Source organism: Falco punctatus, assembly GCF_963210335.1.
Source record: "Falco punctatus genome assembly, chromosome: 8".
Lineage (NCBI taxonomy): Eukaryota > Metazoa > Chordata > Aves > Falconiformes > Falconidae > Falco > Falco punctatus.
In genome coordinates this window covers 36,536,770-36,553,518 of record NC_137588.1, presented here as the reverse complement: position 1 = coordinate 36,553,518, position 16,749 = coordinate 36,536,770, and the positions used below count along the sequence as shown (strand labels likewise).

General features: G+C 40.8%; 1 protein-coding gene across 1 annotated transcript in view; it reads right to left on the bottom strand.

Moving 5' to 3' along the window:
* Positions 1-16,749, bottom strand: part of THSD7B (thrombospondin type 1 domain containing 7B) — a 535,716-nt gene that overhangs the window by 186,129 nt on the left and 332,838 nt on the right. Inside the window, exons 6-7 of the mRNA XM_080399624.1 lie at positions 15,803-16,054; positions 8,292-8,461 (exon numbers count right to left, since the gene is read on the bottom strand). Coding sequence (XP_080255750.1) covers positions 8,292-8,461; positions 15,803-16,054 — 422 coding nt within the window. The remainder of the gene's footprint in view (positions 1-8,291; positions 8,462-15,802; positions 16,055-16,749) is intronic.

The window sequence follows — 16,749 nt, the reverse complement described above, 5'->3', positions numbered from 1 at the left end:
TTTTTCCAACTCCTCAGGAGGTAAATAACACTTTTTTCCCTGGACCTTAACTTCACTCCTTTTTACAATGAAAAAACAAGTATTTCTGATATTAACACCTAAATGAGACATTTCTAAATATCACTAACGTATCTGGAATATATGCAAAGAATATCAGGGCTGTCTCTTACATACTGGTGCAGCCATATTTTAGCTAGTATTCAGTTCTCAAGGCAATAAATCCAGATGTTTGCCATATCTTTCGGGACAACTAAGCCAAATTAATGATTGCCAGGGTACAAGAAAGGGACAGCACATTTTTGTGAAAATTCTTACTGCCTTTGCCAGGCTTGTAAACCAAAGACACTCGGATCAATAAAAAGGGAAATTACTTGAGAAAATCACAAAGGAATGAGCTGCGTTATAAAAACACCTACATGTGTAAAACATAACAGGGATAAACCCAGCACAACAATTGTAACTAATTTCCCTAACCTGAAAGACTTGTTTTTGTAGCAAAACCGAAGGATTAGACAAAGGAGAAGCAGTGAATGTAATTTAACTAGGCTGGAAACGGCGCCAATCCTAGTCTGGTGCATCCCTCCATTAAAAAGCCTAACGCACCCCGTGCCTGATGGAAAGGGCTCCTTTATGCTTTTGAGAAGAATCAATTAGTTTTGAAGCCACAAGGCACAAATTTGAAGTCCTATTTTCAATTAAAATCTATTTAATAGACAAGAAACAAAGTATGAATAGAAGGCTAATCACAGCATGAAAGAGGGTTAATAGCGGATTGCCAAGAGCAACAACGGTTTAATGTATTTCAGAACAATAAAGATCCTCGCAATTTTATTAAAGTGACACAGACTATTAGCACTCCATGGAATAAAAAGTTTCCCTGTGTCCATGCCCTCTGCTGTACAATAGGATCCTGATCCCAGGTGGGATAGTGTGTTGTTTTGCTACAGCAGAATTTGTAGAGATTATCAACAGAAACTGCAGATCTGGCAAAAATTCAGAGTGGACATGGGGCTTCCCACCAGCAGCCACGTGACTGAGCAGACCAGAGGTGACAAGTCAATAAGAGTGTCCAGGAAAAACAGTGCAGGCAACAGGGACACTGGGATGCCAGGGAAGGCAGTGATGGGAAAAAGGGATTCTCCAGGGTGTTTGAGCCTTGCTGGCTGTTATCTGGAAAAGGCCACCAGATGCTGGAAATCACAGGGACAGACTGCCAGAGACGGTGAGAGAAGCCGCAAGGAAAACAGGGGAGAATACCCAACGGTGAGCATATACTTCATGAAAGCTTCATAAAAGCGTGAATGTTGCCCATCGCTAAGTGCAGCATCAATTCAACAAGGAGGAGCACCGAGGAGCAGAAATCTGTTCTGTGAATGGTGCATCACTTCAGGGGTCCCGGTACCACAGGAAAAGCACCGCTATGGATGTATCTATGATACCAGGACACGGTACAGGTGGCCCACAGCTAAGCTAGTGACATGCCAAGCTAGTCTGCTCACCGCAGGGCCAGGCCAGCCCGGACCCCAAAATCAGTAGGGCTGCTCCATGCAGACCTGGCACAAGCTCACAAGCTTGATTCATCTCCAATGTCTTGTGTTCCAGGACCAGCCCAGCCACCACTGCCTTCGCCCTCCCTCCCCAGTGTCCCAGTTTGTGGTGTAGCCTCACATACAAATCCTTTTATTTTTTCATCTCACTCAACATTACTGTTTGAACGCAGTGCGGCTCCCCATCCTCATAACAACAACAGGACAAAATTACTCAGAACAAACCATCACTGTTTTGAATAAAAATAATCCAGTTCCAGTGGCAAAAAATAACGACAAAAATACAAATGCAATTAAAATCTTAGCTTTCAAAGATAAAACCCTGAACTAAAACCTAGTGCCTCATATAAACTGACTGGGCAGCCTATTATTTGCTGCATACAAAAGCCAGCTATCTAAATAAAAGTATTTATAAAGGGATAAATATTTCATGGTCATATCAAATAGCTTGTTGACAAAAAAAAGGCATATTCTTTAGAAGGCACCTTTTAGAAGGCACATTTCTCTCACTGTCAAAGTCTTTTTATACATTATTCTCTTCATTTTACTTTAATTAGTTTCTAGACATGAAAGAACTGAAAATACTACACCTCTAAAAGACATTAGGGAAAATGTTTTTTTCCCTAATGGATTGAAAGTAAAATTTTTGAAATACACATTTAAACACTACTGTCAAGCACCGCAATGATCTGAATAAAATCATTTCCTCTCTCGCTTCTAAAGGGTTTCCCCCGAAGAAGCCAGCTGTTACATATTTATTTTTCCATTATGTGAGTTGTATCTCCTAAATTCTGCTCAGCATTTGGTGAGCTTACAGATCAATAACTCGGCATCCCAGCAATATAAATCTGATGCAGATTTGCCTGAATATATTTTACACTTCAGAGGTATATTTCTCATCTTTTCAAGCCAGTTTGGTCAGCCCAAGGATAAATAACTACTTTGGGATGAGAGGGATCCCGGGGGGGGGGTGTGTGTGTGGGGGGTTCTTCCACCTGAGGATGTGGTTTCTGTGATTCCAGACAACTAAGATCCAGGCTGGGTGCTCCTGTTGCTGTACCATGAGCCAGTCGAACAAAGTTGGGGTTTTTTTTCACACCACTGCTGACCATCAGTTCTCTGGCCCCTATGGTTCTAGTCAAGTTTTCTCATTACTCATATATTCCCTTCCAATTTCATAAACCAGACAAGGACAACCTGATTTAACCATCAAAAATCCCTAGATTCTAATTTCTGTAGAGTAAATCAATCTCCTTCCTGCAGCTTTACCAGCATAAATCTGGGGGGGGTGGGGCGGAGGGGAATACCAAACAGCGTGCATTTAATACAGGGCTGGTACTCCACACAGGGTCCATACTCATTCCTACAGTGCGTATCCCACACCAAGTCGTACAAGCAGCTTATCTCCATCAACACAAGGGTTTGGGGCAATAAATATGCAGGGTGGGAACAGCCATAAGTGATAACAACCTGCACAAGCAACTTACTGTTTCCAAGGGGTCTGACCCGGTGGCTCACAAGCCAGCCAGCATCCAAGGGGGGGTGGCACATTCCAACAGGACTCTTCGCTGCTGTTTTTCTCTTCCTGAAATGACTTCCATCATTTATTGAACAGATGCCGCATGTACCAATTTGAAACACTAATCCCCCAGAAGACACGCATTGGAAGATCATGATTCAGAGCAGAACAAAGAACTTGCAGGGGAAAAAACACGGCACCTTCCTTAGGAAACGGAGCGTACAGAGCGAAGAAGGCAAAAATGCGCATTTTAGAGCTAAAGAAGACAACGGGGCAGAAAGAAAGGAATGAGAATAAATACAGAATAATTCAAGATATGATTGAAAGGAGTCCTCAAATTCTTCTCTGTGCAATTCTAAACAGACACTAATTTCTGGAAAGTAAAACATAGTGCCAAAACACCTGCTCTCTGGGAATTAAGGATAATCTGAAAAGTTCACACATCAGATAAGACAGGATTAAACATTTTTGTCTATCGGAACCAGGGAGAAAGCTCACTGTTTTGTGGAATGCAAGAAAGGATAAAGGCTATAAAACTATCATTTGGAGACTCACGTAAAAAGGACTTAAATGAAAGTGCAAGGAAACAATTTGACTTTACTGACAGAATCCCCAAATGGTCTGAAAGTGGCTTGTAAGACAAAAAAATACATCAGGGAACGCGCACGGGTATGGAACAGAAAGTAACGATTAGACCTGAAAAGGTACTTGAGTATTTACTAAGTCTTGAACTGTAAACAGACTAAAGGAGTTCTTGCTGCTACAGCTGGTGACGCACAAGTTTACAAAAAAATCTTACGTAACATTAAGCAGATGGATCACATCCTGTAAATAAAGCAAAAATAGGTATATGCTGGTGAACTGCAGTGAAGTAAGTTGAGAAATTATGTCTACCAACAGGTGAGGGTTGAGTATCTCTCAGAGGAAAGAGGGGTAGAAAAGTAATAAAGACTTCTGTGAGAAATAGTTTTGCAGGTAAACACTAAAGATTATTTAAGAATAACAAAGGCCTTTGTTAGTCTTAGAATAAGGCTATCTAAGAACAATAAATACCTCACACACCTGCTACTGAAATTCAAGATCAAATAAAAACAAATATATAAAGACAAATATAATGGAGACACTCATTAAGCAAAAAAAAAAGTAAAGAAAACTTTAGAACCTTGTACAGGTATGAGAATTTAATGTGGATTTTCGGATGGGAAATAACAAAGATTAAAAAGATGGGAAACTTCAGTGATTTTCTGGTGAAACAGTAGTAACAGATACATTTTATTAGCCAAGTTTTCTATGCTGGGTTAACAACAAAGAAGATTCAAGAAAGAACAGCATTTCACAAATGTCTTTTCAGTCCAGTAATTAAAACTTAAGCAGACAGGCTCAAAAAAAACATTATCAGAAAATTCTGAAAGTGAGGGCTAAATTGGATCTCATTCAAAGAAGTAAAAAAGAAAAAAAAAGACAATATATGTAAGGCTCAATTTTACAAAATAATGACAGAGCAAGCAGATCCCTAGTTAGAAAGCCACAGAATATATGGAGAGAATAGCAATGCCAGTCACTAAAGACAGCAGATAACTAGTTCAGAGAAGAGAGGAGATGCTTCTGGAGAATCTTATAAAGGATGCCGTCCCCCAGACTACTGAGAAAGAGTCATAGTCTCTAGATAAATCCAAAAAGCAAAATTTAATTAGAAAACAGAAGGATACGCCCTGGCCTTCAGGAGAGAAGGTAAAAAATACGATTAAATATAGGAATATTAAATGAGGAATAAGATTAAATATAGGAACCTCATAAGTTCATTAACTTTTTGAACATAAATACAGACACCTTTCCCAGACTCTAAGAGGAATTTTAATTCCCATATTATTGGACTTACTGTGATTGAGAGGAGAGTTGTATTGCTAAATAAGGAATGAGATTTCATAAACTGATCACTGCATAATATTCTTCCATGCTTTTATCAAATGTCTTTTTTTGTTGGTGAACTGGGGATTGTTAGTTAGTGTTGTTCACTCAGATTAATAAAAACTTATCATGGGAAAAATTTATTGTGGGAAAACACATCTAAGATAAGATTTTTGTGACTGTTGATTCTATAAAATGCTACATCAAATCAGAAAACCCCACTTACAAAAGAGAAGAAAATGTGTCCCATGTTGGCAGTGTTTCGCTTTGAATATAAGTTGAGGATCTGCATTTCTGCTTTGTTTAAGAGTTTCCATATGAGTGAGCAGATTTACATCAAAAAAGAGGTATGAAGAAGGGTAACCACCACGTCTACAGTTTGTTTCACATCCAGGCACAGGCATCAGGAAGTATCCAGAGAGGAAGTGCAGATCGGAGCTGTACCATAGGTAGCTCACTTGCATATTCTATGCTACTTTTCGTGCAAAATTTCTCTCCTTAAAAACAACACCATTTCAAACATGTAGATTTGCCGCTTGCATCTCTGGATATGAAAAGAATAATGATAAACTTGAAGTATCAGATGACCACCTCTCTGTGAAAATTAAGCATTGTAAATTCAAATGTGTAAAATTCAAGGAGACACTTAAAAAGAAAAAAACACACGAGGATCTGTTTAAAGCTAATTACGTTAAAGTTCAGTCTAAATTAACTAAAGCCTTACCACCGTGTAGAGATGTAGATTCCTTGAACAGAACAGCTAATGGTTAAAAATAGCGCAGTCTCTTAACTTAGGTGTCTATACATTGGCTCACCTACATACACAGGAACAGACACCTGAATGACCCAACACCTTACCTATTTACTGTTTCCTGCCAGCCTTCCCCAGATGTAAGAGTCACAGAATGCAAGAATATTACAAAAAAATTCAAAGACTGGAAGACCTTCTGCTTCCAAATAACTCATCACTCATGTTGAAAGTATGGACTTCCTCCTCAAGACCTAAAAAATATATAACCTCAGTTGGATCAAGACAGGGATTTCCTAGTTAGGTCACCTCTTGGGGGAGAAAGATATGAACTCTTATCTATGCATTTCTGAAAGTAATACCTGAGTGAAAATTTTCCATTTCCAGTATCTTAAAGTTGGAATTTTAGAATCAAAATCTAGAAAGACTTCAGCAGACTTAACCTTCTGAATAAGTGATATATAAGGACTCAAGAAAACGGGAGGTCTCTTTCTAAATATACACATTTTAATAAAAGAAGAAATAGATGGGAAGACTAAGCAAATTAAAAATGTGAGAGATATCCTTGGGGGATAAAAAAGCTTTGAGCAATATGTAGAAATACAACACAGATGGTACCTGTCTCCAACTAGGATTCAACATATTTTATCCAAGGATGCTGTTGTACAGACCACAGGACAAAATCTTCTTTCACATATGTCATTGGGACCAGGTCCAAATTCTCATTGGAAGTAACCAGAAGAATAACAACCGTGATGGACGGTAATATCCTATTAGACTCGCTTGTTTGATTCCTGAATGATCCCTTTAAGGACACTCAAGAGGTGAAGAAAGAAAAATTACTGTACTTTTGATGGTAGCAATTAGACTCTATATATTTGCCTATACGTGGAACGATTAACTTCCTCATCTTCTCCCCACCACTGAAAAAATGGTACAATAAAATATGAGATGACCTACTGATGAATACAACTATTCCATCCGTACAGATTGGCAGAAAAGAGGCCAAACAAGATGTCATTCCTTACTTACTCAAAGAACAAAGATTGATCAGTTAGCAAACGATACAGAGTGAATATTACTGGATAGGGAAGGATAACAGGGAAGGCTTTCCCTCCTTCTATTTACATGTGACTATGTTGACTACAGATGGGGTTCTCACTTTCTAAGGACTACTGCATATCAGCAGTACTGCCTTGAAACAGCAGTAATAATTTATATCTTGTGTAATTGCTCTGCTCATTTGTTTTTTTCAGTTGCCTATATGAATTTATTGGGGTTTTTAGAGAAAGAGTTAGAACTGTAAAAACAAGGAAGAGATATCCCAGTTTTTGCGTTTCGTTGAGGGGATGGCTTCCAATTTTCAAGCTGAACTGAACTTTGAATAAAGGAAAAACCTGCAGGTGATCACACACTGGATAGATAGCACCAATTCTGTTGTGAATTACGTTGGTGCAAGGGTTTCAGGTGCACTCCTCTAATCTTCTTGAGTAATTCACAATACTGAAAAAGAAGAATGAAGTGTGCATGAAGTCAGTTAAAGCTTGCAGCTCACCAACTTGCTGTACAGTGGCTGCATGGACCACAGAAGCAGTCAGAAGGACAAAGACAGTCAAGAAACGTTACACACCTCTCATCATCAGCGCTTCTCTTACTTTGCAAGTCATGTGCATCACACACTTGTGTGAAAAACAGAGCGGCAGTTGTGCTGGGAGAGCAAGGTAGTGCTAGACGTTTGGATGAAGGCGCAGCAGCAACTATGCATGAACTGAGCAAAGATTAAAATGGGTCTGGTTTTCTATAATCTCAGTCTCTGTGGGATGCCAGGACACACCAGGCATACAGGAAACATTTGCTTTGCCTTTGCAAGTAAATAAATCTAAAGATACGATATTGTGTTCTTATTATCTTACATCTCTGCTCAAAAACATATTCTGGAAGAGCACTACATAGAGTAAATAAAACAGCCTAAGATGAATTATTCATCATGCATCTGTAACTACTCATTATTCTTCTAAAAGGAATATAACTCACTTACAGAGTCCAAAAACTGTCTGTCTGCTCAGAAGTTGTGACAATATTATTTTTGCTTTCCCCTTCAAATCACAAGAAAGATTGTGTATCAGTCTGAAGCGGAGGCTAAAGCCATATCTGGAATGGAGTGTGACATCTTTTTTTATACTCTAAACCAGGACTAAAACCACAAATAACTGTATTCAGATACCAAGGGTCTGGACTACCTGATATATGAAGAGGAACAAAACTCAACTGCAAGCAAAATTTACCTCGTTCATCCTTTAAAACCCTCCCACACAAGTAACCTACAGAACTGGCAGCAATTCACCCCAGAAGGCTGTGGCTCCTGGCAGTTCCTCAGGACCCTGAGGACCATGCCCTCCTGCTCCCTCTGATGCTGAGTAACACCTCCCTGTGTGAGCACAGACACAACGAGGGCATCAGCCAGCCAAAGCCCACTAACAATTGCATGTTATCTACTTTTTTCTTCCTCCCGTTTCTCTTACTCAGATCTACTTGGGCTAGACATTTCAGAATGACCCTACACGCGTACCTTCCTTCAGCCGGTGCATCCCGAGTTCCACGGTGATTTGGCCGCAGTAGACCTCCCGGGTTTGTATGCCACCTCCACAGAGGCTTACGTGCTTGTGCTGGCGAGGGTCCTTCTGGGCAAGGAGGAGGGACACCTGGCAAGCTTTCCATTCAGAAGTCCTCCAGGCAAACCTTTGGAAATAAAAGAGAGCAGGTAAAACCAGAGGTTTTGAAAGCCTGTGGGTGAGGGAGCAGTACTTTATTGCATGACAAAATACAATTGGTTTAATCTTTATAGCAGCATTTCCCTGTCCAAAACAGGGAATGTTCTGAAACATTTTGAATGTTAGATTTGCAAAGGTTAAGTATTTGCTATTTGTCTGGAGTACTTGTGTAAAACTTTTCACATCACACTAATCTCCAAAGCATTCTGAAACACTAAATCATCCTGACAACACCTTTGAGCAGAGTGCAAGGAAGGAATGAAGATTAAGAGGTTCGATTAAGTGCGAAAACCAGTTTTCAAACATGTGGCTCAAACCACTAAACCACACCTCTCTGCCAAGAGCTGGACATCTCACTCTGAAATGCACTTAATAGCTAAAAGCCTACATACGTCAATGGAGCTCCAGGCACCGGGCGGCTTTTCTACAGGTGACAGCTTTATAAATGCCTAGGGTACTACCGATTTCTCCAAGGGATGGGCTAAAGTAACGCAGTTCTCTCATTTCAGTTTCCAGAAGCTGAGATACACAGCAAGCTCTCGATAAAAATACTTTCACTCTATATTCTGTCCACATCTAAACAGCACTAATGGTTTCAAGGAAGGATAACTCTCTTGGGCACAGATATGTGAATGCTGTACAGAATCATCATTGGTGTGCACCAGCTTAAATGGCAGAAAGGACTTCTTAAAACTGTGGGGAAAACCATATTGTGTATCAGTGGAAAGCAAAAGTTATTTCCCCATCATGTCTGAAAATGTAGAGCATATTTCTAATACAACAGTTTTCACAGGCATAATTCAGTTTGGTTCACAGGTCACAGTATCAGTGGAGTAAATAAGAGCCCGAAGTCTTTCTTAGCTTCCTGAACACAAATCTTAGGCAATATTGGTTTTATAACCAATCTGTTCACACTTCTGCTGCTTTATTCCTTTGCTCCTCTAAATTTCATGGTTTACTTTTTCCATACAATCGTTGGGTTTAGTGTAATGTATACTATGTAAAATAATTTCCTTCTTTTATCCTCAAGATAAATGCTCTCTCCTCTTACAGCGGATCCACAGTTGTTAAAACTACATCTGCCTGTTAACCTGCTGACTGATCACTGTAAACTCAAGCGCAATGGGGTGTCGCTGCAGAAAAAGTCTTTCACGTTCTAATTGTGTATTCTCCTTAGTGAGTATCTGTTCCCAACTACAGCTACAGCAAGGAAACACACGTCTCAAAATTATATAAAAAATAAATACATTAGTCTGCCTGAGCAAACAGCAATGTCCTCTTAAATTCTTATGCTGTAAATACAGGCATAAGAATGATTTCTAGCCACAAAGCATTTATGAATTTTGTAACATACTCATGGCAAACGTTTGTGAATACTGCCAATTACTTTTATTTTACAGGTGCTTTTTGGATGAGCTGTCATGCTCTCTTAAATAATATACAGTATCGTGTCCAAATTTGGATACACTCACAGGGTTTATTACCAACAGAGAAAACAATAAAGAATGCACTTTTCACATGACAAGCATGAAATACTTGAACTCCCACAACATATAAAGCACAGCTAACAATTTTTTTCTTCTAGGAGTCCTTTCTGGGGATTCCTCATAACATTTCTTGGGCCTGCAGTGTTAAATGCAACCTTCTCTTATCACAAAGGCAATGAAAAGTGCTCTTCATCAAACATGGGGTGAAGAGGGTTCCTCCTCCACACCACTTCAGGACATCATGCTCTTCAAGTTCTACACTTTCAAAACTAGAAGCTCAAATACAGAACACACACCTCTCTCTGCAGCCATGGAAACAGTTGTTTTAGGGAAGTAAAAATGATAATTGACTAAAGAAAAAACTGATTATCAATGTCTGGCTTAGTAGTCAGCTGTGAACTCTGGATCCTAAAGACTCATTTCCAGAGGTGTGAGCACCTGCTTCTCCTATTCAGCATGAGTTGTGGGAGTTAACACCTATGAAAATTAGGCCATCAGTGATTACAATTATGCAAAATAACTAAATCTGAGCTCAGAGATAATTAAACTTCATCAGCCCCTGAATCTAAAAAAAAAAAAAAAAAAATCCCTTTAGTTCTTAACGAACAGCTACTGGGTGCTGCAGCCAGCACCTGCTCTGCTGGGAGCAGCTCAAAGCCTCAGCCCCATCAGCCCATCCTGCTTCTTCCCAGCTGGACATAGTCTCAGCTGTCCGGAATTTTCCGGTAACAAATCCTGACTCCCAAGCATCAGCTATTTAAAAGGTACACATTTGCACAGCCACGAACAAGCCCACTACACCAGAAATGTATCCAAGGGATTGCTATCCCACCCAGCAGGAAACCTAATGCAAGATCTTTCCAGATGGATGCAGTGACCTCAGAGAGCTTTGTGGCAGACTCTTTGCAAGGTTTTAAGCAGCCTGGCTGATACTCATTATTAGCTTGCCCATCTATGGACTACACTAAAGACAATGAGAATTAACATTACTTAACAAAGAGAAACTGACTGCATAATATCTCTATATTTAATCAGAAGCTCGTTAATAGCCATTAGCAAAAAAACCCAGAGATTACTGGCTGGCAAATACTTGGGGGTTTTTGTAACTTTGGCAACTTCAAGCCAGTAGTTGCAAATTCTTAGCAATGTCCACAGTGGGTTTATGACATGACTGTAATTCCTGCAACTGAACAAAAATGACCAAAGCCACCAATGCCACTATGGATGTTCTGCTGTCAGAGCACACCGTACAAGAAACGCGCTGTACCAGCGCTAAGCTAAGGGGCCAGTGCCGTCCAGGCAAGCCATTCACCATCCCCAGAGGGTGAAGAGTGGGATAACTCTGGAAGTCCAAGGGACATTACACATTTGGGTCAGTTAGCTCCAGCGTACGCTTGTAATCCCTATGCCAAAACCTGTTGCTAGCAACAGTTTCAAATGCCATAGATTGAACATCTCATTTTAACTCCTACCAGTACCTAGACTGATGCAAACTCAGTGTTGTTGCAAGCCCAGCTGTGATCCATGTTCATCTACAGACCTCTTACTACAGCTAAAAAAAATAATCTCAACCTTTCCCTTTGGATTCCCAATAGGCTTGTTGCAGTTTTTGACAATACTGTTTGAGTTACAGGAGGTGTAGCTACCTCAAAGATTGACATACCCCATTGGTGATGGTTAAGAGGACTAGCTAATGTCCCAGATGGGGAGCTCCAGAAGCCACAGTTATATCAGTCTGCTTAAGACAACGGGCAAGCAAAACCTGCTAGTTTAGAAACAATAAACTGCGTGCTTGAGGTATCTAGGGGGGTACTTGGCTGATGAAGCTGAAAGGCTTTTCACATCATAAGCAGTGCTGTGAATTTCCCTGCTGAACAGCCAGCGAGGCGGCAGAAGAGCAGGTCCCACAGACCTGTTACAATCAAGGCACACAACGCTCTCACACCGCGACGCCCAACCGCGGCCAGAGGGAAGTGCCCAGCATGGAGCTGGAGCACCAAAGCTTCCCCACCTGATCCAAGGGGAGGCCCCAAAGCTGCCCAGCTGAACGGAGGTCACTGCTGCCCAGGATGGGTGAAGGTCAAAGGGCTGAAGAGCAGCGTTGCCACCACTCGCAAAGCGTAACTCCAGCAGCCCGCTAGCAGGGTTCCCTGCATTTTCTTTCAAGTCTTTCCTGCCTCACACTAATGCCTTCTCTTTAATTGGCACCCATAATAGGCCTCATTTACAAAGTGATACCATCACACCTGTATCTCAGCAATAACCCCAAGCTGTTTGGGGAAAAAAAAAAACAAAACACAAAACCAAAAACAACACAAAAAAACCCACACAAAACCTAGGTCTAAAAACTTACCCATTTTCCATCATCTAACTTCTGAAAAGCTTTGAATTTCCAACAAAGCAAAGAGGTTTTTTTTTTTTCTAAATCCCTGTCTTGTAACATAGCAACCACAACCAAAATGAAAGATTTAAAGACATAATCATAATCCTGCAAAATCTATCTATTCCCAGTGAACATGAAAGCTACACATCAAGGATAAAAATGATATAATACATTGTTTTAAAAGTGATGACTCAGTGACAGTTATGCAACAAACAAGTGCTCAATATCTTTCCAATTTATAGTAACCTCTTGGTCTCTTTAGTCTATAGGACTTATGCTCTTAGCGTTACACAAGTTTTATACCTGTATATACCCATTCGCTTTAATTGAACTATCCCAAATTTATATCACAATAAAAGAAAGTAAAATCACCTCCTATGTATTTAAGCTTTTTAAGCGCTTAATCTAATCCCTTCAGAACAAGCAACCAAAAGTAAAACAAAGCACAATGCTCTGGAGTCCTACATGCAGTTAAAGTGTTTTATTTTCTTCATTTAAACTATTGATTAAAGAAGTTACTGTAAACTTCAGCCATAAAATTAAAAGGCCTTCCCATTTAACAGCAAATTTACACTAATTGCCATGTACCTGTGATGGGACCTTTAACTTGTACGCTTGCCATGGACATAGAGATAAGACTTAACGCAGCAGTTTTGTTTTTCTTCTCCCCCCTCTGAATCCTTTTAGGAGGCTGGACTATAATTTCATCCATGTCCCCTGCTGAGTATAACTCTGCAAGTGCTTCCTCTTGAGCTGCTGCTTCTTCTGTGTTGGTGGAAGTACTCTTCGGTATGTACCTTCATTCAGGCACGAGGTGTTCTCCATCCCTACTTTAAAAAACAGCCTCTAGAGAATCCCCTGCCTTCCCCTGCTCAGAGACTCGCTCTGTTTCTGGTCCATGTCCTCACCAGTTGTTTGCTTTGGATTTTTTTGCTGTGCCTGGAGTATGCTTTGAAAAAGTCTTGCCAAAAGAATAAAGCTAAAGGAAAGGCTACTTGTCTTAAAATCAACCAAAACATAGCCAAGAGCATATTTCAGGAACTGGGAAAGTGCACAGGACTCCCACCTTAAAAGATTTTAAGACTAATCTGATTAGGCAAACACAAACCAGAAAGAATGAACGGTTTAGTGTTGAGACCAGACAAATGAAGGAGAATGTCTTTTATTTCTGCTACTGAATCTCCTTAAATTCATCATCTTCTTAAAAGGGGAAGAAAGAAAAGATAACTGTTTGGTAAGCTTCAGCAAAGCCACAGATGAAGTGGCATATATTTAAGGGGAAAAAAAGCTTAATCTTACTAGGTATTACACCGCAAAGAGAATATGCTCAAGCAAGGAGAACGGGAGCATTAAAGACTACTTCTATTATTTCATAGGGATTAAAACTGCATCCCTCTATGGCTGAAAGCTACTGCTTTCCAGTGTGAAATACTCCCAGCATCTTGGCCACCAATTCCCAAAGACCAACACCAAATCACCAGGCTGTGAACTGTAACAAGGACAGATAACATCCTTTACCAGCTGCTGACACTTAAATAACATACCTAAAAGTGTTTGACTTGTGTTCATTAATACAAAATTCTGGCCCCCACAGCCTTGTGTCTGACAGACTCAGAGCACATACTATAACATTCTAGCTTTTCATTCCTGCTCGTTTCTGCAGTATTGAATGGCTAAATCAAAGTCTACTAATAATGCACTACTGTAAAATTCTTCTCAGTACTGCATAGTGTGAGAAGGTCATAGCCTACCACTTGCATTTTGAGATATTACATCCCTATGGAAAAAAAAAAAACAAAACAAACACACACAATTAACTAAATACCAGAATATTTTTTCCCCCAATATTTGTAGTTAAGTGGCTCTATTAACCTATAAGTCTAATGTCATTTTTCTGGGCTAGGTCATTAGGCAGTTTATCCTAGCCCACGCAGATGGCATTGCCTGAAGGACTAAAGGTGTGCAGGTATGGTGGGATGCAGAAGGTTGAAGGGCTCCTAGCCTCATGAAAACCTGGGCATAGCAGCGATATACCAAAAGAACCACAGGTGTCCTTCTATAGCGAGAGTAGCACCTCCAGAAAATTGTCAGTGTTCTGCAGGTTCTCAGCTTCTGGGCCCTCCTGGCTCTTCACCAAGCTCCTGCAATCATTTGTACTTTAATCCAGTGCAGTGCCAAAAAGCAGAAGCAAGAAACTAGGGACAGGCACGTGTCTGTTCACTCCCTGATAAACTACCAGCTGGTCTACCCTAATCAGGCGTCACCTGCACCCACACTCCTGCACAAAATCAGCAAGACAATGTGTTAATGTATTGTCTTTGAAATTGATGTGCATTGGGGCAGGAGCAAAAAAATCACTCTGTAAGAGCCTTTCCGTAGCACGTAATCAAGCAACATAAGGGGGTTTTTTATATACTTCCCCTCTTCTGCTAGCAGGGTGCATAAAAATGATCAGCATTTGATTTTGAATGAACCCAACGATACAGAGACACTTTTACAGGTCACACCTTCCTAAGAAATGTATCTTGCAAAGGCTTTATCAAAGGTTTTGGCAGTATCTGGCACAGCCCCAGAAACTCAGGCGTTGAGCACTGAATAGACCTCCCATTAAACACTCTCATTCACAGACAGGGAGATTTGTCTGCATGCACATAAAATTTTATCAATCTTGAAGCATTTTACAGTCAATCTCAGAACGTCACATGAAAAATTAAGCAATATTTTATATTCTTTGCAAAGCAAACTAGAAAACCCCTATGCTGGCCTGGCCAAGCATAACGGCATGGATTTGCAGTCCAGAAAGGTGAGATCCTCACCTTCTGCCAGAGCTAAGATTGCCATAAACCAAGCAAGTGCTCAAAAGTGCAAAGTTTCTCATTTCAAGAGGTGCCCAGAGGGAAGCTGAGTAAAGCCCAACCTATTACCTCTGACCAGCTCCCACTTTCCCCAAGGAGGACCGCAATTTTTTTATGGGGAGATGAAGAGGAATCATTAAATTTTATGTAAAAATTGCAATTTCAAAGCCAATAAAAGCACAGCCATGGAGACCTGCCCAGTCTGTGCAGCTGAGGAAATTCTCTGAAACAGCAATCAGTACGAAAGCCCTTCCAGAGAACAAGAGTATCTGCTCTCAGTCTTTAAAATATGAAAACATAAACTCTAGTGGGTGTTAATTTAAATTTATTTCTATATGTAAGTGTAATTATTGTAATAGCAATAACGATAATAGTAACATTTTTTGTAATTGTTGCTAACAGTAATAGCACTAATCACAGTTAAGGATGATCAAATCGATGATCTTTTAGACATGGAGAGGAAGCACGACATGCGACCCCCTCCAATCACCAACACTGAATAAGGAAGACCTGCTCTGCACAAGGCAGTCACCAAACAGGGGCTTCTTTACTTCCAAAAACCGGGCTAAAAGCACTTGCTATACCTGGGGCAAGGCTGCAGCAGCTCCTTCCCTCCCACGCTGCACGCTTCCCTCTCCTCCAGCTCTGGGCATTGCCTCCCGGCACCCACAGCCACACTGCGCAGGCCACGGCGCCGGCTGCGAAAGCCAGGGGTGAGCTCTCCCCAGCCGCAGGTCTGCGAGCAGGTGCTCCATGCGGACCACTCTGACGTCTCGCAGTCTTTGGCGATGACACAGGACTTGAAGGTCAAAGGGACAGGATCTTGCAGGCAGAAGCTGCAACAAGAACACAGTAAAACAGCTGAAGAGGTCTTGCTTAATTATCTTTTTTTATTTTTATTTTTTTCAAGCCAAACCTCCGAAGAAGAAATCCACGGTCATGCGGGTAAATCAGAAGACCTGCCTCAACACCAACACAATCAGAGTAAGAGCAGCTGTAATGTCGTGCACGTAACACACTTCCAGGGAGCTGTGGGTGCAATCTTGCAAGCCAGGTAGTTTGCAAATAATGCACCTCATTTATTTCAAGTTAAAACAGATGCAAAAGGCACTATATTTGCTCCTGTGTAGTTAGAATTTCACAGTTTATTCAGGATGGAAAATAAAAGCCAAGCCCCAGAGAAATACTGCCACTGGTAACCATTCCCATCACCCCACGCACAGGACGAGCTGTCTGCCATCCATCCAAGTGTCAGCATGTCCTGCTGAGCACCTTTGCTCTTCTAAAAAATAATTAGTCATACGCTAATAAGAAAGGTGTTGGTTTTGTGAGGCTGTTATCAAACAAAAGCTGTCAAACAACGTCAGAGGGTTTTCAAACCTGACAAACCACCAGAGATCCAGGAACGCTGCAAAGGTGGCTGTGTTTTGGGACTCAGTTACTCCTGCTGACATTAGGACACGATCTTCATTCTTTCTGGAACACATGAAGGCACCGCACGAGGCCCAATAAAATGGAAGACCAAATTTTA